The 22610-nt window shown below is 34.7% G+C and overlaps 4 protein-coding genes across 7 annotated transcripts; 3 read left to right on the top strand and 1 right to left on the bottom strand.

The window, feature by feature from the left end:
• The first annotated feature begins 5415 nt into the window (after window positions 1-5415).
• LOC121797711 (ubiquitin-conjugating enzyme E2 34-like) lies at window positions 5416-9403 on the top strand. 4 transcript variants are annotated; one of them, XM_042196393.1, is made up of 10 exons: window positions 5416-5610; window positions 6703-6816; window positions 6925-7042; window positions 7463-7501; window positions 7688-7751; window positions 8243-8304; window positions 8389-8428; window positions 8522-8549; window positions 8683-8774; window positions 9000-9403. In XM_042196393.1, the coding sequence occupies exons 2-10, from the start codon at window positions 6760-6762 to the stop codon at window positions 9274-9276; spliced, it is 777 nt and encodes a 258-aa protein (XP_042052327.1). In that variant the 5' UTR covers window positions 5416-5610; window positions 6703-6759; the 3' UTR covers window positions 9277-9403. The 4 variants fall into 4 exon arrangements, with proteins under 4 accessions (XP_042052327.1, XP_042052329.1, XP_042052330.1 ...); XM_042196395.1 differs by having other exon boundaries at window positions 5417-5610; window positions 6925-6979; XM_042196396.1 differs by lacking the exon at window positions 5416-5610 and having other exon boundaries at window positions 6699-6816; window positions 6925-6979; window positions 7463-7535.
• A 1768-nt stretch (window positions 9404-11171) lies between these two features.
• On the top strand, window positions 11172-12114 carry LOC121800216. The gene is made up of 3 exons (XM_042199800.1): window positions 11172-11288; window positions 11408-11489; window positions 11619-12114. The coding sequence occupies exons 1-3, from the start codon at window positions 11196-11198 to the stop codon at window positions 11762-11764; spliced, it is 321 nt and encodes a 106-aa protein (XP_042055734.1). The 5' UTR covers window positions 11172-11195; the 3' UTR covers window positions 11765-12114.
• Window positions 12115-12775: 661 nt separating this feature from the next.
• LOC121797698 (RING-H2 finger protein ATL3-like) lies at window positions 12776-14340 on the bottom strand. The gene has a single exon (XM_042196375.1). The coding sequence runs from the start codon at window positions 13940-13942 to the stop codon at window positions 13109-13111; it is 834 nt and encodes a 277-aa protein (XP_042052309.1). The 5' UTR covers window positions 13943-14340; the 3' UTR covers window positions 12776-13108.
• A 4061-nt stretch (window positions 14341-18401) lies between these two features.
• LOC121797826 lies at window positions 18402-22007 on the top strand. Its single transcript, XM_042196571.1, has 7 exons — window positions 18402-18670; window positions 18852-19310; window positions 19400-19452; window positions 19915-19952; window positions 20212-20530; window positions 20624-20937; window positions 21241-22007. The coding sequence occupies exons 1-7, from the start codon at window positions 18658-18660 to the stop codon at window positions 21848-21850; spliced, it is 1806 nt and encodes a 601-aa protein (XP_042052505.1). The 5' UTR covers window positions 18402-18657; the 3' UTR covers window positions 21851-22007.
• Window positions 22008-22610: the final 603 nt, after the last annotated feature.

The following is a 22610-nucleotide window of genomic DNA, read 5'->3' as shown; positions in this document are numbered from 1 at the left end:
AATTATTTGTGTAGTAGTATTATGTTTACAGAATGTATGAATAATCCAGTTTAAATTTTTTTAAATATTTTATTGAATTTCTAATATGTTAAAAAAATTACATTAAAAATAATATTAATAATATATAAATAAAATTTAAGCTATAACCTACTTTATAATTATTAAGTATATTTCTTGTATATATGCATTAAATATAAAAGAGTAAAAATTAAAGTATTTCATGATATTGCGTATAACTTTTGTTTATTAATTATGCTAAATATATATTTAAAGTTGTATTTGTATAAATATTAGTGAGGATCACAATCTTAGGAAGAAATTCTATATTTACTTGAATTTCCATATGCAAATGATCCTTTATGGATCCATTTGTCAAAATATTAATGGCCGGGCATACCAACTCATCTTGACATGTGGTATGTTCGAACTAGGGAATATTTTCTCCAGGATCATTCAGAAAATAATTAATACACGTATTTTTATTCGTTAATGTGGCTTTTTTGAAGCACCAATCACGGCACATAATTAATTGGATTCGTTTGCCACTAGTAAAGCAAATTTCCTTTATTCGGCTTGTAGCTAGACTTTAATGATAATTATTCGACTTAAATAAATAAATATTGTGTCGTATAGTAGTGTATATTAGTTAGACAATTTGGATTTATAAATTTGACACTTGGTGAAAAAATAGATTGAATTATATTGGTAGTTTTGTTTTGTTTTCAGACTCTGCCTGCGTTAGTTACTAAAAAAATAAAAAAATTACAATTGCATTCCAAAAAATATTTATCCAGTTGAAATGCAAATGTAAATTTTTTGTTATAGAAAAAAAAGTAATGTCAAATAAAGCCACCTCTTTCTCGACTCATTCAATTTATTTTATTAGATTACCATATCAATAATGTGCATATTATTCCATGTAGATAATATTTTGAAACCAGATGTTCTAGGTTATGAATCAATTAAAGATAGTTCATTTATTTTATTATAGTACATTACCATATCATGATCACATGCTGCTAGTGATAAAATGCAAACTCTATATATTGTACAAACTCCAAACTATGATATTGACCGTAAGAAAATGTCAACAGATGACAAAATAATAGTAATAAAAAATGTCAACACAGTTTCAACACAATGTCAACACAACATCAACCGTTAACACTGTGTTTACATTTTTTGCTGCTATTATTTTGTCATCTATTGACATTTTCTAATGATCCAAATTATAGTTTAGAATTTGTATTTATTACATCCTCCCTCTATAGTATGTGATTAAAGTAAATCTGTTAATTAACTATTGATTAAATTATGTAATGACTCACAAGCATTATGTTTCATTAATTTGTAATAATTTTTTCATCTGCGTTTTAATTTGTAGTGTATCATATTCTGATATTCATATACGGATGTTGAGAAGTCAACTAGTTGGGAAGCCACTTCTTTTTCTCTGTTTGTTTTAATTCGCGAGTGCTTTATTTTCAATATTTTATATAGACGTTAATAGTTAGCCCATTTTGAGCAGGCCTATACTCCTAGAAGTATTTTTGCTAGTTTTGCTAAATTAATTAATTATCCAAACTGAATTCTACTTGGAGTTGGAGAGGAATTCCCACACAAAAATAGCCACGCGAAGCTCTTTCAAAAACGAAGAGATTCATATGCATTAGGGACTGATTGGACTTCAAAATCTCCAATAATATTGTCTCAAATCAAGGCTGCTGCATATCCACATATTTTATACATTTTTCTACACATTCTTAACAAAATGGTCAACATAACAACATAATAGAGAAGTAGATATAAACATGCCCATTAATAGACGGAATATGATCAAATTCATACAAAACCACTCTCTAAAACCATGTAAAATCCAAGTGTGTGAGTTGCGAACCTAATAATTTAGGTTTGAAACCTATGTTTTGAAATCTGTGGTTCTTATATAGTATCTTATAATAATAGATGACATGTGGAGCGTAGAGGAATGGGAGAAGATACAAACGTTCTTTCCTATTTACGAAAATGGGAGTCGAATAATCATGATAACTAGGCTGTCAAACTTGAGTTCCCAATTGAATCTGTCTTATAGAATTGGTATGAAATTTCTAGACAAAGTTATTAGTTGAAGATTGTTTTGTAAGACTGTGTTCAGGAAAGAAAGTTGTCCTCGAGTTGGAGATTAGTGGAAAGAAAATCGTAGCGAATTGTAAAGGACTTCATTTACCAATTGTTACGATAGGAGGTGTTTTGGCAAAATATGAGCGCATAAGAGAATAGTTGGAGAGTATAGATCAAGATTTAAATTCAATTGTCATTAACAATATAAGTGACGAATTTTGCTTGAAAAAATTGAGGATGAGCTATATCTACCTCTCAAACTATTTGAAGCCATGGTTTTTTGTATATGAGTATTTTCGAGGAAGATAGTCATATCCGTGTGTCAATGCTTGAAAAGCTACGAGTTTCCAAATGATTTTTAAAACTAAAGGGGTAAATGTTTGGAAACAATTGCACAAGAGTACATGAAAGAGTTGGTTGATAGAAATCTCATTTTAATTGATAAGTTGGAGTCTATTGAAAATATTAAGTATTATAAAATTCATGATTTGTATAGAGATTTGTGTTTGTAAGAAGTTGACAATCGTGTTACGAAGGATGATGATCCAATTAATAATAGGGAACACCGAGTTGTTCTTAAAACTCCACTGTTATTAAAAGGTGAAGTTTTGGGATCTTCGGCACATGCTTGTTCCATTATAGCTCAATTTTAGCTATTTAAATGATTAAATTTTAGTAAAAAAATACATTAATTGAAATAAAATAAATAAATATCCATAAATTTATTTATTAAATTATGATTAATTGAACATGAATAGTACTCCAATAGAGATGGTGAACATAAGACTTTAAATGAACTTAGAGCATCCCCAACAGTGCTCGTGTTGAAGGACCGTGTCCGTGCCGACGGCCCGACACCCTGCTGTCCGCCGCTGCACTCTTGCCGACGACACGGCACTGCTCGATACATCGAGCACGTTCGTGCCGCTGAGCAGGGCGACGTGGCATCACTCCATTGGCCAACGGCATAGCTGTTGGCATTTTTCATTAAAAAAAATCTAATTTTAATTTAAAAATCATTTTTTAAAAAAATGCATTTTCCCACTTCCCAATAAATTATATCCGTTTTCTCACCACTTTTAATTTATTTTTCAATTTTTTCCCCAAAATTCACATTTTTCATCTATAAATACCCTCATTTCCACACAAAATTTTTTACACCACACTATACAATTCTCACATCAATTCTCAACCTTTCACTTCACTCTTAAAAAAAATGTCCGGCTCCGGCGGTCACCCCTCCGGCTCCCGTGGTTGGAACCACGAATGGTTCCCTAGTCCGAAAACGGAATTCTCGCCCTCTCCTCTAACCCAAGGTTCTCAAATTCCGGATGACTACCGTCCTTACCCGGTGGACGAGCAAGATGCCCCCGATGGCCGATACGGGTGGGCACCCGAACAAGAATCGGGAGGGAGGGAGCGGCGGCTCCCAAACTTATCCTATTCCTCCTCCTCGTAGCACTCGTGTCATGGGTCGTGGCGGTGATCCTCACGTCCGCACCACGTACACTCCGAGGGAGATGAATATGATGTTTAAAGCCTATTTGGAAATCTCCGAAGATCCGGAGGTTGACACGAACCAAAACGGGGATAGGTTTTGGTTCCGCGTTTCTCGCCGGTACAATGCCACCTGACTGGAGGGAACCATCGAGCGCAATGAGAGTATGATGTGCAATGCCATCTTCAGAGCCAACGAATAAATCCAAAAGTTACAAGGGATTTACCTCCAGGAACAGGAGTCGGCGGGGAGCGGCAAGAGCGAGCTCGACATCATCATTGCCTCCATTGCGACCTACCAATCTTGTTATTACAAAGCATTCAAGTACCTTAGCGCTTGGTAGGAGGTGCGTACGCATTCGAAGTATAGGGGAGACTTATCATCCTCCTCCAGCTCCTCCAACAAACGGTCGAGGTAGTTATCCAACTTCGGCTCGGATGATGTGTCTAGCTAGCTTGCCGCAGCTAACTTTGGTAGCCCCGACGCCGGCCCGAGTAGTTTTCAACGTTGGCCGCAAGGAAGGAAACAGGCAGCGTCCAACCGCCGTCGCGCCGCTGCCGTTGCCGCTCTTGCTCTTGCTCCCTTTGTGCCACCTCAACCGCCCACTAACTCGTTGTGGACCCTTTTGGCTCAACTCAATATGGCCAATACATCGCACATGTCTCCCGATCAACTTGATTCACATTATGCAATGATACGAGGTCTCCTAAAAACATTGGGGATAGAATAGTCTTCCACGAAGGTATTTTAAGTATGTAATTTTTAATTTGTATGATTTTAATTATGTAATTTTTATTTTTTAGGATTTTAAGTATGTAATTTTTAATTTGTAGGATTTTAATTATGTAATTTTTATTTTTTAGGATTATCAGTATGTAATTTTTATTTTTTAGGATTTAAGTATGTAATTTTTATTTTTTTAATTTGTAATAGTAGTTCGAGTATTTTTAATGTATTTTTATATTGTAGAAATGTTTGTAGTAATTGAAGTATTTAAATTAAATAATGGAATGGTGGGACCACCCTTAAGCATGTCTTTGGAAGAACATGGATGTGTGTGTTGTGTTCTTGGGGAAGAGTAGAGAGTAAAAAATTAATAAATGTGGGACCGGGTCCCCATCCATGCTCTTGATGGGGATGCTCTTAGGTAGGCCTGTCAAATCGGGTACCCGCAGATACCCGACTCGGGTATCCAATCTCGAAAAACCGGGCATCCAATCCCTATTTTGGATTTTTATTTTATTTTATTATTTTTAAAGAAAATTAGCTACAAACTTATAAAATTACAAACTTGTAGTTCGAATTTGATACAAACTTAAAGTCGTTCGAATTTAAGAAAAAAAACTACTACAAATATTTAGAAATAAAAAATTCATAAGTTATAACACCCCTTATTCGTTAATAATAAACATCACAATTTATACATTAGCCCAAAATATGACTTCAGAGTTAAGTATTTTGGGAGTACATTTAATTATTTAATTTTTAAATAATAGAATAAATACATTATTTATTAAATTTTAAAAATAAAATATAAAAAAAATCGGATATTTCGGGTAATTTGGGTATACCCGATCGGATATAGGGTTATCCGGTACCCGATAATTCAAAAATCCTATATCCGAACCCGATCTCGAAACCCGAAAAATTGGGTATCGGGTATCCAATTACCCGATATTTCAGGTTTAGATATCGGGTATCCAATTCCCGATATCCATTTTGACACCCCTACTCTTAGGGGTTTCATAATTAATAAAATTATTTATACCTCAACATTCAAGGGTTATAACTTTTAACCATCTTTTAATTCCCAAAAAGAAATTAGGATTAACAATTTAAGCTCAAAAATATATCTTCTGCCCAAATTCAACGCGTTGGATTTTGTTGAGTCGTTAGAATTAATTATCTAAGATTAAAAAATCGCTGAAAGCTGAACTCTGCTGAAGACTTTTCGATCAATTGATCGTTTGATTTTGTTTTTTCAAACTCCGGTAAGGACTCAGTTTATACTACTGTTTTTTGGCTCTTTTGATTTTCGGATTTATGTTTAATTTTCTAATTAGATTGAGATTCAAGAATGTGAGAGAGATTACCGATTTGTTTAATTTTCTGATTTTGATTGATAATCGATTACGCTTGTATATGCAATTGGGGTTAGATCAATTTGGGAAATGAAATTATCGTAAGTTAGAAGTTCCTGCATATGCCTCTGGGGATGTTGGGGTATAAGAGCTATGAGTATGACTGCGTTCTTGGAAATTTTGGCTTATTAATTGATGATTGACCAATAGGTAATTATTCTTGGATTTGTAGCAATGGTGATTGTTGAGCAGAAGATGCTGTTAATGTTTCCTCATTCATTAGTCGCCGCCTTAGTAAACACCATTCTGTTCATCTATTGGTCAATCTGTTGTGATTCCTCATATCACGTAGAGATTACTTTTGCTGAATACTGATGGATGGCAAGGAGCTGAGTTTCTGTTAAATTTGTAAAGTTTGTAGGAAGCATTTTAGTAATTTTTTCTTCGATAAGAAGTGGCGATCATGACCGGGGCAAATTTTACATCTGAACCGTTGCCCTGTTTCTTATTTAATTGAATTAAAGAGATGGGAGCATGTTGGTTAAAAATAATGGATGGTAGCATATATAGGTGTTTGGTGTAATTACAGATATTACCTAAATTACGAGGTTTAGAGAATAGGAGCGGGTTGGTTAAAAATAAAAAATAGATGGTTTGGAGTTATTACGATATTGAATGCTCCAGTGCACTAAAGGTTATTCTCAACACTGTATAATGTGCCTAGTTTGGTATGGAAAGCATCTGATTTGACATTCTTCCAATTTGGCAATTGTTATTTGATCATGTATGAGTGATCTCCTCTTGCATCTGTCATCTGAATATGGGAAAATGTAATGTCTAATTATGATCTTCTGTTTTGATGTGTGTACTATTTATTTGCTTCATCGGAACTTCAGTCATTAAAATTTCAGTGTAAGTCGTATTGTGTATTCCCTATTGGCAATTTAAGGAAAAGAAGGGGAAAATGTTTTATAAAGTTAAAGACAAACTTTCGCTTAGCAGGGAACATCCTATTTGAGACTCTGGACAAGATCAATATCCCCTGTAAGCTACCTTCAAATGGCCGAAAAAGCATGTTTAAAGCGCCTCCAAAAGGAATATAGAGCCCTATGTAAAGTAAGTTGTCTTCAACTTCTGGAAATGTTTGAAATCTCGGCATGGGGCTATGGATATTCTTTCTAGTGAACTTCATTTAAGGTTATATACTAATGATGTCACATACAGGAACCTGTCTCCAATGTCGTGGCACGTCCTCTGCCAAATGACATCCTTGAGTGGCGTGAGTATTATTTTACAGTAGCATGTGGTTCCCCACCTCTTCCTGAACATGTTCTTAAGCATGGTTTGCTTTCATTTTTTCCCTGGAATATAAATAGTTTCTTTCTCATTCATTTGACAAATATGTTTGTCCACAAGTAAATGATTGGTTATACTTTGGAACCAGCTTATAATGGTAGTTCATCACTTCTCTACATTTTCCTGCAGCATATTAGTTGATGGGAGGTTAGTTCCCATCTTTTATTGTTGTCTAAGATGCTCTTCATAGTATTGATTGTGGAAATTACGGAAAAGATGAGACATGTTATTTTCCTTGTGCTGGGGTTCTTCTTTCAGTTATATTCTAATTGAAGTCTAGATCTTTGATAGTGTATCTGAAGAGCTAAATGGTGTCACTGGTGTTGATTATTTTGTTCAATTTTTGATAGTTAACGATTGTTTCATCTACTAATGATATGGCTCTTTTTCCTAATTCTGCATTCAGATTATGTTTTGGAGGGAAGTCAAGGAACACCCTTTGCAGGTTTTTGGCTCTTTTTTTCCCCCATCTTTAACATGTATGATTCAGAGAAAAATAGTTATAAATGGGTTGCATGCGTACTGTGTTTATCTGCTGATGAACTACTAATGCTTTTAACCCTGGTCTGTTTTGTGTCTTTGTACTAAATAATTGTCTTTGATTTTCTTTTACAATCTCTGATCATTCAAGGTGGATATTACTATGGAAAGATAAAGTTTCCACCAGAGTACCCATTCAAACCTCCGGGAATCACGTAAGTTTTTATCTCTTATGCAATGTTGTCAAATAGCAGATATGGCGGTGCCATGGCGCTATGGCATGGCGTTCGGTGATGGAAACCCCATAGTACCATGGCGCTGCCATAGCACTGCCATATCTGTCATTTGACAACATTGCGTGTGTACTGCATTTAGGAATGGGGCATTATGCAAGAAACATGGAGATTAGAGTTGTATTTTATGCTTTTTAATTGTTTTAATAGTTTTAGATTTTATATTTTTATTATTTTCTAATTTTTGAATTATATATAAATATATAAGTATTATTTTATTTATTTAATTATTGACCGCCATATCCGCCATACTAATACGCCATATCCCTGTCGCGGTTTTTAGGCGAACCGCCATAAGCCGCCATACGAGATTGATAACATTGCTCTTATGCCATGTCTGCTGCTTTAAGCATCATGTGCAATCTACTGTGGAATAGTTTTAAAATTTAAAATGTTCTCCATATGCTGTGTAGCATGACTACTCCAAATGGACGCTTTATGACACAAAAGAAATTATGCCTGTCCATGAGTGACTGTAAGTTACTTGATGCATATTAATTCCTCGTGTTATCTGTACTGATTCTCTTGTGTCACACTATTTATTTGATTCCTTTTCCAGTCCATCCTGAGAGTTGGAACCCCATGTGGTCTGTCTCAAGGTAAAGGATTTTCGAGAAAAATATCGCTCTTCATTTTCTCTACCAATTATATGGAGTAAGTTTATTGTGCTGATTTTTCCCATTTCTATGCAGCATACTGAATGGCCTCCTTTCATTCATGGTGGGTTCCATGCTAATGGGGAGTTTGATCATTTTAACAGCTATTTTTACATTGAAACCCTTACATGCTAGTAAACTAGTTTCCACAGTCGAAATATACAACCAGGTGCTATTTGTTTTCTATGTTGTTTCAGATGGACAATAGTCCTACCACTGGCAGTGTCTCAAGTACAGACGCAGAGAAAAAGAGGCTTGCAAGTACTTCCCTGGCTTTTAATTGTGAAATGTAAGTCTTACTTAAGGATATGCATTCTCTTTTATCGTCATTTCTTGGTCTGCGTAAGATGAATTAAAGGTTGACACAAAGTGCCTTTTATTTCGTTTATTGTTACCAAATCATCAGTTCATTTATTCACCAATATATTGCTGTTGAATGATGAACATTAGTTACTTGTTTTAACATCTGCGTGTTATGATTGATCTCAAAACTCTCTTTTTTTGCTCAAAACAGCCCAACTTTTAAGAAACTATTTCCAGAGTACCTGGAGAAATACGAACAACAGTTAGCAACCGAGCAATCTGCTGATCAGGCAGCAAAAGAATCCGTCAGGGATGAAAGTTCCCGCCCCACATTAAAGAAACGTGGATCCCAGGTGGATCCAAATACTGTAGACGTCCCAAAAGAGGTAAATAACCAGCAGAAACGCGGGTCTTTTCCTACCTGGTTGTCAGTGATGCTCGTTTGCATTTTCGCTGCTGTAATGGCTCTACCCCTGCTTCAACTGTGATGATATATGGCCATCTTGAAAGGGATATTTTGAGTGTGATTTAGGTGTAATATAAGTAAGTCTTAAATGTACCGAAACAGGACCTGTACAGTGGTCGTGCAAATGAAGGAAATATGATTTGAATCCATGTATTGTGTACTACTCTTTTCCTTCAGTCGTGTTTTCTGCTCTACTAGCTTGACCCACTTTTTTGTGCTTTAAAAGAGTAGTAATTTTTTTTTTGAATGACCCCTTATTAGTGGGGACTCCTTACATTATTAATCAACACATTAAATTGAAGTGAATCATAATTCCAATGCCTGAAATCCTCTGTTTGTCTTTTCCTCCTTTTCTGGTCTTTTGTCATCTACTTGAGCTTTATCTTCCTCCACTGAAGTTGAATATTTTATCCTACTTATGTTTGTTTAGTTGATGAACTATTTAATATATTAACTTTAAAAATTGAAAGTTCAATTTTTTTTAACTTTTGCCAATTTCTTATTTTGCAGGTCAACTTTAAAATTCGCCCATAAATTATTAAACCTGTTTTGCTATCAACTTTAAAATTTGCCCATAAATTGTTGAACTGTCATTTGTTTTGATATTGCAACTAAATTTTTTTTAAGCTAACATGACTTGATGATGAGATTATTTTGAAGCTAACATCTCACTATCGAAAGTCTAACCAAAATAATCTCACAGCACATAGTTATGTAATAAAACATCTTTGATTCTCACGACAAATTATTTTCTAAATTAAAGAATAAATTGCTTGCTGAATTTCTGTACACTTTTCTTCTTCAAGCCCATCAACTCACATTATTTGTCAAAAGTTCACATGTTCATGTCACATTGTGAATAAGTCCCAAGTTCTAACTCCTAAATACATCTAAACTCATTTGGAGTCGTGCAATAAAATATTTTGATTTGGTAAATTTCATTTCTCAAGAAAAGGATAAGATATCATATGTCATGGGATCCTCCGAAACATGCGGCGTGAAGAATTGATAATGATGAGATAGACAAACACATTAATGTGGGTGTTCGATTCATTAGATTAAATAATCATGAGATGTAATCTAGGATAGACAAAGATGGGCTTTGTCTAAGATTAAATTAGTGTTGCATTTTATATTATTGTTTGGTTGGTTGGATTATATTTAAGATGTAGATAAGACTATAATAAGAATAAATTAATACATTATCTCATTTTTAGTAGAAACATAAAATAACTGATTTTTTATTAATCATAATTTAAACTTATTTAATTAAATAAAATCAAATACTCCCATTCGTCCATCATTAGGAGTCCCATTTTTTGGCGGCACTAGTTTTAAGAAATGTTAAGAAAAATGGGTGAAAAAATGTTAGTGTGATAGGGGTCCTACTTGTATATATTAATTTTAAATAAAATGTGATTGAAATGAGTTAGTGGAAGGTGAGACCCTATTACCATTTATGGTAAAAGTGAACCGAGACTCCAATTCGCGAACGGACTAAAATGAAAAAACGGGTCTCCTATTCGCGTATGGAGGGAGTATTAATGTTTGATTTTCTGTGATCTAACTGTATACAGCTGTGGAGGAGAGGAGAGGTGTTGGTAGAGAGAGAAAGGGAAGGAAAATAGAAGAGGGGAGGGCGGTGGTGGTGGTTGAAGGAGGCAGACAAAATAATCAGAGGGTAAATGGTGAGATGAATTGTCTAGGATTAAAGCTAGTCAGTCCACTGAGGATGCGGGCCCTGTCGGGCCTATACTATATGTTGCGGGCCTTGATGACATAGAAATGGACAACCGAACAACACCCTACACTCAATCTTTGATTGAATCATGCCATCCGAACATGGGCTATGATGACAAATATTAGTATTAGGTTTTGGCTTTCCACTACTTCTTGCTTTACAAAACATCCTTTTCACCACTAATCTTTAAACCTAACTTTATGCTTAATTTAAGTTTGAATTTATTTACATCAAACTTCACTTCATTTCATTGTGTTATTTGCTCTCTCTGGAAATTCAAGATCAAGTCAAAGGTACGAAATGGAGTAGTTCAGTGTGTTTTTTCACCAACTGAAAATCTTCCAAGAATTTATATTAATCTCTTTTGCTTTTTTTATGCATATACATTGATGGTTATTCTCTTCATCTTCAGGCAAAGATGAATGAATGTGCAGATGATTATAGCCATGAATTTGATTATCAGTCAGATTTCACACAGTTTTGTTTGATCCCATGTAATATTCATATATTTTATTTATTTATTCTTGAAGTTTGAAGTCTTAATATTACATCCATTTTTCAGTTCTTGCATTTTTTTGGATTCAAAATCCTTTTTTTACTATTATCTTCTTTTCATGTTTCAGTTCTTGAAAGAAGCCAAAAACAGCACCTTCCAAGTGAATCTAAATGGAGTAGAGAAACAGGAGACAAAACAGTTGGATTGGGAGAAAAAGCACAGGAAATCGTGGGGAAAAAAATCCCTATTTTCTTGGTTGAAGAATGGCACTAGAAGTAAAACACTCAACCAACCATCTCACTCTCACACCACTTGGCCCGCCTCGAGGGCGAAGCGGGCTAACGTGTCGGGCCCAATCAGACGATCTACCGGTGTTGATAGTGCATCGTCTGAAAGGACCCGACGTGCGGCGTCCGGGCCCCTAGCCGGGCTTTTTGGTTCGACCGGTAGCCCAAAAGGAGCATACATGTGCCTTGGAGAGATTAAAGAGCAGAAGATTCAAGCTTATTGGCCTATATATGTGGTCACATGGAGTAGATGTTTTTTGTTTGATTTTTAAGGTTTTTTTTTTTACACCTGTTTGATTTTTAAGGTTAATTTTGGGAGATATAGAATTTATTGAATTTTGGATGAGTTGAGACAGCAATTGGGTAATTGTTTGGTGCCATCTTGTTGTGGACTACATATTTTGCTTGCAGTTGGATCAACATGGCACATTGGCAATGGCACCCCTAATAAAAGTTTATGTTTTTATTACCCTACAAAATATTAATAGATACACATTGTCAAAGGGTTGAAAACAAGAAATGGTAAAATACCATTTCGGTGAGTTTCGCAATTTTGAAAATCAGTCGAAAAAACTATAAAGTTTGGATTTTGTTCGCAATTATCTCATGACAAAAAATTAGTGAAAATATGTAAATGTCATGGTAATGAATTAAATTATATTGTCTACTCATAAAGAAAATAACATCATTTCATTGAAAAACATAATGTCACACATAAGCAACATGATTTTTTTGTCATGCGATAATTGAGAACAAAACAAACTTTATGATTTTTCCGACTAATTTTACTATACTACATGCTTTTTCCAAATGTTGCCCCTTTAAAAAAAACAACATATGCAAAAATTGTGCAAACTTCTCATTTCTCAATATCTAATTCACGTCAACGAACATTACTATTAACTTCCATTTCATTTCAATCTCTCATCATCTCACAAAATCAATAGTACTACTAAAATTAAAGAGATGTCAGATGTGGATCACAAAGGATAAGACAAACAATTAAACTTTAACAATATTGATATATATAATAACCTCTTGAATACATAAATAGGTACTACTCCATTACATTGACAAACTATATGCAAGATTTCTATATAGAGAATCTAACCTATATCTTTATACAACAAATTAAGCATATCCCAGTTCATATATGCTGCAAGAAAACTACTAACTCATCTCCATCAAGAATCAAAGAACATCTAACAAATAATCCATCTCACAACCTCTCAATCATCTCCAAGCAAATCATAGCTCAAACTTTTTGAACCATAATCATAGTGAAAAAGCCTATATGCCTAATGTGAATATAAAACCAAATCAAAATCAATCAACTCAACCCTCTTACTCCTTGTTCAAGATCAAGATTTCTTGGGGTTGAGGGATTTACCCTTCTATTGCCACTAAGCAGCCTCTTCAACGACCTCAGCCTCGTCGGGACCGTGGATTTCTGCTCGTCCTCCTCAGCCCCTTCGTGCGAGGGGGCTGAGGAAGAGGAAGAGGAAGAGGATGAGCTCGAGGTCTCTCCATTGCCTTGATGGCCCTCTTCCACACAAGGGACAAAGGCGCTAACTTGAGTCTCATTCCCCCAAATCAACACATTGGTTGGGAAATTAGGTATCACAATTGCAACTGAATTCTCCACCACTGGATCTTGAATCACACCCTCACCATCCGAGGCGGAATCCGAGGAATTCGCCACGGGGTTTCTGCAGAGAGGGCAAGTGGAATGAGATTGAAACCACATGTCAATGCAATCAACATGGAATCCATGGTTGCATTTGGGCAAAAGTCTTGCCTTTTCACCCTCAGAGACTTCACACAGACACACAGCGCATTCCAAACCCTCTTTGAACTCTTTCGGATCGAACACTGTGAAGGGTATGGTTTTGAGCAGCGAAGGGTCCAATCCGCGGCGGAGGGCGGAGGCCGCCGCGGCCTCGTGGTGGCCGGCCGCGAATTCGAGGTGGCGCCGCCTCGTGGCGGTGGCTGTGGTGCTTTCTTGGCGGCGGTACCAGTACCTCCTGGCGTAGAGGTGGAGGCAGAAGACGAACACCACCACGAAGAAGAGGAGGACTATCGCCACTACCATTATCTTCCCTGTCAGCTCTATCACTCCCGCGTCTTCGATCTTGCCGCCGCTTAGCTCCGCCGCGTCGGCCATTTTCGAGGATGGAGGAAGGATTGAGTCTTTTTTGTGAAGTGACCCGAGATTTCGAAAGGGTTTCTTCAAAGATTCGATCTTTTTGCCAAGCAATCCAAGAACTCAAAAGGGTTTCATCAAATAGCTGAGCAGAATTGAGATTTCGAGGGATTGGGTGAAACTGAGAAAAAATGTAAAGAGGGGAGAGGGCAAGAGAAAATGAGGATACAATTTGAAAATTGGACTGATCAAAATGTGATAGGTTTCTATATGTAATAGAAGCTAAAGGGAAGTTGCAAGAGAGGTCGTGGAAGTGTCAAGAAATGGAGAGAGAGAGAGAGATCAGTCAACGGAGAAATGTAAGAAGGGAAGGAGGCCTACACGGCGGCGTCTAGAATGGGGGCAAAAGCAAAGAGACCAACTGCAATTTGATGGAGGCTTTTAAATTTCTAATTGACTTGGAGTATATACTATAGTATTTTTATTTTATTTACTGATAATTTATAATTTTAGATGGAGGAGACGAGGATGTTATATCATTGACTTCTGTTGATTTTGCGTTTGACCATAAAAAGAATTTCAAAGTCTTCTAACTTCTATTTTCACTCTTGTATTTTAGGATTGTTTATATGGTTTTTAATACTTAAATGTAGTAGTATATATTAATTTACTTTCTTAGGTAGTTTCTACTCGTAAGAATCTTTGAATTTGTGATAAAAGAAATTTACACACACACATAGTTTATGTCTTGCTCCAATTCAATAGTTTTACTTGGTGTTTAGTTGAATAGATATGATCAATATGGTCTATGGACCATGTTATCCATCACAGGTATAATTATACAAAAAAACATTTAACTAAATTATACTCCATGTTTTATCAATCATACTTTATTACTCAAAACACACATTAAATTATAATAGTACTAGTATATATTAGGTATAGTGTGTTCCACTAACTTTATTAGTGCCCTAAATACCTCATCAATATGATTTTATTCTATAGGCTAGGCGTACATGTAAATAAGACATGAAGTTTGACCACGATATACTAATATATAAAGAAAATCCCCCTACTTCTTTAAAATAAGGTAATAATAACTCCAAATGAATGTTGAAATTAACTGAAATGGACATAAGTAATTGAAAAACCATTTGTGAAGATGTTGACTAGTGCTTTTTTATTTAAAGATAATAAATTTGAAATTAATTTCTTTTCATCAAATTAGGAAATTTCCAATTAGGATAAGGAGTCTTGTCTTGTGCATTATTCATTAGACATAAATTGTGATTAATTATCTTGTTATAGAGTAAGATCAAGAGGGTCGTTGCCAAATTTGACAACGATATGCATTTTCTTTTGACCCATGTTTAATTCTAACACTCAATTTTGAATTTGCCAAGATGTTGACTGTTTATTTTCTTCCAAGTAGATTTGTTTTAATCAAATATTGCAGCTGGAATAATTTTCAAACTACATAAGAGTATATAAAATATTCAATTTTCAGTAAACACTAAATGGTTTCCGAAATAGTAGTGCTCATATACAAGCACAAGAGTCTTGATTATTAAAATAAATTTAACAAATAAACTTAAGTTTGAGTGAATGTGTGTGTGTGTGAGAGAGAGGAGGCATCATGATATGCTCTATATATAGAATTCATCGACATGGTTTCGACTTTACCTCAAATGAAAGACTTTATCTATTTTAATTTTTTGCTTACATTTTACAATACATTACATGCACTATGATAATTTTGTAAGAAATGAATAGTATGCAAAATGGGCCCCAAAATTATTTATTGTAAAGGTAGACTGTAGAGCAAGTTTATAAATGCCCTTTTGCATTTGGCGTGTGGTAGAAAGTGACAACAATCTAATTCCAATAAAGATCAGCCTTCTTCTTCTTATGAAATTTAGTTAATTCTCACAAGGTATAAATATTTACTTGAAAAAATGCACATTTCTTCACATATATTCTTAGGTTAGAAACAAATCTAACTAGATTATTCAATTTTGCTAAATCATATGATTGTTATAAAAAGAAGTAGTATTATTATACTTCATCCGTTTCACAGTAATAAAGTCATTTTGTCATTTTGATACATTCCATGATAGTGAAGTCATTTCTTTTTCTAGCAAAAGTCAACACATTTATTCTCTCTTACTTCATTCACTCTTTATCTCTCCACCTTTTTAATTTCTTACTTATTATTCCTTTACTCAATTCACTTAATACATTTTTTTAAAGTGCGGGAAAATAAAGAAGTTATTTACCTATTATTTCCCTTTAATTATTTTATTTAAAATAATTATGGGAAAATAAAATATTTTATTTTTTATATTTGTTTCAACACTTTAAGCCATTTACCTATTATTTCCCCATAATTATTGGGGTTTGAGGTCAACAAACTTTCCAAAAGTTTCATTTTATTTTCTCCCACCGAAAGAATATTACTCCCTAAATTTAGGCAGGGCAGACAAAAATGTCCCAAGTGGTGCGTATACATGAATTCTTGCACAAATTTAAGCCATATTTGGGCAAAATGATGAATATGAAATAATTGCCCCTCCTAGTTAGATATAACCATATAATTTTATTGCCATTTACTTGATTAGGATTGGAATTTAATAATTTGAATTTGAATGGGAGCATGCGACAAGATCTATGATTAGTAAAGGGGCTAAATTATGTGGCTAGGACTATAATAGTATAGACTTCAAATTTTGAAACATGGCAATGGATAGCTATATCCTAATTTAATTTTTCTTTTATTATTTTTTGTTGTATCATGTCCAAAATAAGTATATTGCTATTATTAATGGTTTAATACTTTTTTAATTAAAAGGTAACACTCTCCATTTGTTAGACCATCTTAAAAATTGTCACACTGTAGGTTAAGATGGAAAGTTAAATCCCAATGAAATTAATAATCACACAATTTTTTGACAATTTTAAGAGGTTTAATTAATCACGATTTTTAATATGAAAATGTGATAAATATATCGATCTCGTGTGATAATACACTATGGGTGTGTTCGGTTGATAAGATTAAATCTCATGATTAAATATGTATCATGTTTGGTTCATAAGATTGAACCTCACAACTTAATCCTAGATGGATAGTCTCATAATATTAGTCATCAACTTAATCCTAGATGGATAGTCTCATGATATTAGTCATGACAACTGAACGTCACCTATGTACTTTAGTTGCATAAACTCTCTTTTTTGTAGACAAGAGGATAATTATGACATATTTTAAGTGTAGGGTAGTTTGGAGTTTTGGGACAAGATAATTCAATTGCCAATATGGAGTATTTTTTTTCTTTAAGTACTAGTTTTGTACGTATAGGTATTGTTTCATGTATGAGTCTCATGAGACTATCAACATAAATATGACATGCAGCAATTTATATGGAGTAGTATATTTTTGGAATAGCAATACGAGGTATAATGTGAAATACACGATTACAGAGTAAATGTTGTTATCGTGGAAACACGTTGTGGTAGATTTCAAGAATAAGTGTAAACATAATATTTTAAAACAAATTATTCCCACCAACAAAAAAGCAAACACAATAATTCGACGACTTAGTCAATCATCTCACTATTATTCAGTCCGAGAAACCCGGATATATTTGTATTTATTTTTCAAAAATAATAAGTAGGACAGAATATTTAAAATGTAAAGATTTATTTCATGAAAAGTGAAGTAGTAATATGTCTTTAACCCATTTACTAATATGCCCTGTTTAAATATTGGGTCATTGGGTGGACTCATTTGATTATCAAATAAATATGGACTTAGGAAGCTAAATTTCATTCTAATTAGGACCTTGAGAATCCTCATGCATATTATAAAATTAGTTTATAAAGCTAACAAGATCCAAATCTAAAATAATGTGATCTTGTTTGTCTATTGATTTTATAAAAAAATTGTAGTAGTAACATTTTAGTTAAAAGTATACGCACACTAGGCCCAATGAACTATGCGTCTCAATTTTAATATCAAGGCCCATTTAAAGAAAGCATTAAGTCGCAGACTAACTTGGTGTATTTATTCAGGAGTAGTACTATTATCAATTTTATTTTAAATATTTTGTTAGCTTTATAACATAAAAATGGTTTGTATATTATAAAATTTATAAACACATAAACAGCGATTTGTATTTATTCATTTATTCAAAGTTTCGAGAAAAATGATAAATCAAACTTTGACTTTGAAGTAATTTATAAAACTAATTATGTTAATAAAAATTGTAAAGTATTAAAATAAAATAAATATATTTTTTAAAATAAAAATAAAAATAAATATATGAACAAAGCGATTACAGATAATTCTAACACGGCGTATCTAAATATTTATCATACTTACAAACAAATTGCTTGAAAATTACTGATGCGATTTTATTCGAATTATGAGTAAACAGAAGAAATCATATTTGCAAAAAATATCAACAAATAAAGGGGAAAATAAGGAGTAAAGATATTCTCATTATCCACCGCCGGTTGCCCACACCAAAACAATCTGTGTGTGGCTCTCACTTCGCTCCGTTTTTTAATCATATTTCAATTCATCTTCTAAGAATTCACCAACCCTTTTGTTTAATTCAATCTGATTGCACTTCGCTCTATCCAATTTTGAAGTCATTGCATGGAATTCCCCCAAACGACGGCGATTTGTGGTTGTACATAAACAGTGTGATTTGGATTCCCGACTTAATGAGATTCCCATGCCTTTATTAGGTAAATATGGCCGGGAAAAACCCTAAATTAGGTTCTTTGTTGGGGGTTTCTTATATTTACTCGATATACATTGTAAATTGTAAAGCTTTTGTTTTCATGAATTATAACCGAGATGTTGTTGCTACTTAAAATGTGGGATTTTCTAGCTGAGGCTGTGAGAATTGATGTGTTTGTGTTGCAGATGTTGCTATTTCACAACCTTGCTCTTGTTTCCTCAACAATATAGGAGTATCATTTAAGTCAGTAATTGATCTTCCTAAGAGAATTGTAGTTGGCAATGATAGGAGGCTGGTATTGGGATCCACATTTTCAGGGAGGAACTTTTGTAATGGAGGAAGAGTGGGTGGAGACTTTACCTCGGGGAGAGCCAGGGTGTGGCAGGGTCGGCTGATGATAAAGGCTGTTGGTACGCTCGAAATTGCTAGTGTACCTTGCAAAAGTGGAGGGGTAAAGAGGCTTCAAAATGCATTGATGATGGATGTTGATTCTGTGAGGCCGAGTTCCACTGAAATTGAACTGGCACAATCTTCAAGTGAAGACTCAACGGACGTGGATGAGAGGGAGAAGTTGAGACGGACGAGGATTTCCAAGGCAAATAAAGGGAATACGCCATGGAACAAAGGCAAGAAGCACAGTCCAGGTGATGCAACACTTGCATTTATTAAGTGCTTGTGAATGAACTGAATCTTTTGAATCTAGCAATGTTTTAAATGTCTTCTTTTTGTGCAGAAACTTTGAGGCGGATAAAAGAAAGAACAAGGCTGGCAATGCAAAATCCTAAGGTAATAGGATAATCAATTTGTTTTAAAGTTCAACAGAATTGTTTCTGAGAGTTCATAGTTAAATAAACCTTCTAACTAAATTTTATCTGATCGGTATAATCTTGTAATCTCTTTGTAGATTGATGTTGTCTTGAAACAGATATCTATAGGCCTAGCAGCATAGTAGCAGTTTCAAAATATTATGTCAATCATTTTCCCTGTTTGGTCACGTTGTTTAATTGGCATCCACATACCAATCTTTGGAAACGTGTATGCATAGTATCCATTTCTTGATTCTGTTGCATAATATTGGCACGGCCTTCTCTTTCATTGCTAACTTCATTTAGTTTTTTGGCTATTCCATTTGTCAGTTCTATTATCAATTGATTGCACACATAGAGAAATTCCATTTTGTGAATATGAACTATGAACTTGCTATATTTGATCTTTTGAGGAGCCATTGTAATGATTTATGGAATGTAGGTCAAAGCCAAGCTGATTAATTTTGGGCATGCTCAAAGGTAGGTTCACTTTCCTGTATATTTCGCATTTTTATATTGGTTCTGGCTTTTTAGCCACTACTTTTATTCATTTTCATTTGGGCTATGAAAATGATGCTGGAAGTGCTTATGTTGAGTGCACCTCTATGGTAGCTTTTTGCCTTGTGTTTGATAGATTTAAGGAAACTGATCTCATTTTGTGTTGACTTCATTGGCTTTGGAAAGTATTGAACAGTTTTACAATATGCTGTCTTCTCTCTGTATTTCTACATCTTTGTAGTGAAGAGACAAGGTTGAAAATTGGAGCTGGTGTTCGACTTGGATGGGAGAAACGCCGTGAGAAATTGATGGTCCAGGATACTTGCTACTATGACTGGCAAAATCTAATTGCAGAGACTGCCCGGAAGGGTCTTCAAGGTGAGGAACAATTGCAATGGGACTCGTACAAGATCTTGGATAAAGAGCTCCAGCAGCAATGGCAGCAGAGTGTCGAAAAAAGAAGAAGCATGCCTAGACCAAAGGGAAGCAAGAGAGCACCCAAATCAGCAGAGCAGAAGAGGAAGATCTCAGAGGCCATAGCTGCAAAATGGGCTGATCCTGTAAGACTGGACTTGGGTTTACTCGGGTTCCTTCTCTAAAAAATCTATTTTCTCAGTTTTCATTCTCATGCTTACGTTTCTCGTATAAATTAGGATTACCGGACTCGGGTTTACTCTGGTCTAGCTAAATATCATGGCAAACCTGAGGGGAAAGAATGGAAGCCTAAGAGAAAGCCTGCTGGTGACAGACAGGCTCAAAGTAGAGGTCGTAAAGACAAGGATGAGAATGATGATACTGCAGGACGCAGGACGAAAAACCTAAATCAACCAATTAGAGCAAAAAGAAGAAAAGCACCATCATACAAGGACCCGTTGGCAAGCACCAAACTGGAGATGTTGAAAAACATTCGAGCCAAGAGAGCTGCTGCTGTCAACAACCCGAAAACTGAAGCCATCACTAATGCCAAGTAAGTTTTTATATCCAGAGCTGATTGCTTCAATTTGGTTGATTCTCTCCCTCAACAGAATAATGCATTAGAGTAAAAAAGAAAATAAGGAAACTGTAATCTTGGATTCTTATTATATTGTAGACAGATGAGTATCTCCAATACTGATTTCTGGAAATTGATGTATAGTTCGTATCTGTGGCTGTGCATGTGTTACATTTATTTGTTCATCTCGGATTAATGGATTTCATGTGTTTGTTCATATATTCTCATTTCTCACATAAAACCCCATTCTCATTTGATCTTCTCTCTCTATATATGCAGGTCGTTGATTGCAGAAGCCGAGAAGGCAGCCAAGGCGCTTGAAGTAGCTGCTAAGACTAGCCCTCTTGCTCATGCTTCGTTGATGGAAAGCAGGATGCTGATCGCGGAAGCACATAAGCTCATCAAATCCATAGAGCTCGAAGATGCAACAACATCTATTGAAGAAGATAGGGGAACTTCAAATCTTGAAAACGAGGCGTATGCAGACGAGCAAAATCTGGAACTCATAAAGCCCGCGATAGTAAACGGAGTCCACAGCATCGCTGACGATCCTGAAGAAACCGATAGCTTCAGTTTCGATGAGTTCATTTTTGCAGATTTCATCAATGGCAACAGCTCAAGTCCTTACCCTCTTGAAATGGAAGAAAACGGGCCTAACGGCTGTGTCTCATCAGTTTTAGATAGCATGATGAATTACTCTGATTCGACCAAGAATCGTATCGATCATAAACCATGCCCTAATGGGAGCTCAGTTCATACACAAACTTCGGTCATGAAGGGATCGGAGCTCCAACATGAGAATGTAGAGGCAGCGAAGAAAGAGGCGAATGTGGTCAAGAAATGGGTACGTGGGAGGCTCGTTGAAGTTGAAGAAGAAGAAACATCTTAGGTTAGCTCTAGCATTTTTGGATTTCGTGCATTAGTTTCTATATATCCATATTGATAGGAAGTATAGAGTGTTGGTTTTGATGTCCAAGAATCCAAACTTTTACTTAAAATCTTAGCAAAAGCCATGAATATAATTCATGCCTTCCTCATTTATACTACATCCGTCCATAAGAAATAGTCTATATTTTTTTATATATATTTTGGTCCGTCCATTAAATTACTCTATATGCATTTATGGTAAGCTTATTCTCTAAAGATGTGAGTTATATTTTCCACTGACTTCGTTCCCCTATTCTCCCTGTCTCTATTTTATTTTACCAAATTTGTATTAAACTCATAATGTCCACTAACAAGGAAGACTATTTTGCATGGACGAGTGTAATATTTATTTTCTCTGCTACCGTAATTGCTGGAGTCATAATTTTTTGTTGAATAAAATTGATATGATTTCATGAAATGGGCATCAAAATCACTTATGTACATAAAAACAACTTCTAATTTATTTTTTAATATCGAAAGATCAATGAAAATTGTTGGAAAATTGTGATTCGGGCTGCAAGTACAGTAGTATTTATAGAGTAATATTTGTAAGTCCATATAATTTGTGTTTGTGTATGTATTAAGACTGCATATTTGCATGTATAGATTATAATTCGAGGCATATGTAATAGAATAAGTCTATGGTGGTGAGGCACATATATCACCAAACTAATTGGATTGCGGATTATTTGATGAATGAGCTAAAAAGTGTATATACAAGA

The sequence above is a fragment of the Salvia splendens genome, chromosome 4, assembly GCF_004379255.2.
Source record: "Salvia splendens isolate huo1 chromosome 4, SspV2, whole genome shotgun sequence".
Taxonomy (NCBI): domain Eukaryota; kingdom Viridiplantae; phylum Streptophyta; class Magnoliopsida; order Lamiales; family Lamiaceae; genus Salvia; species Salvia splendens.
The sequence above is the reverse complement of the archived record's forward strand: the minus strand, read 5'-3'. Positions and strand labels throughout refer to the sequence as shown.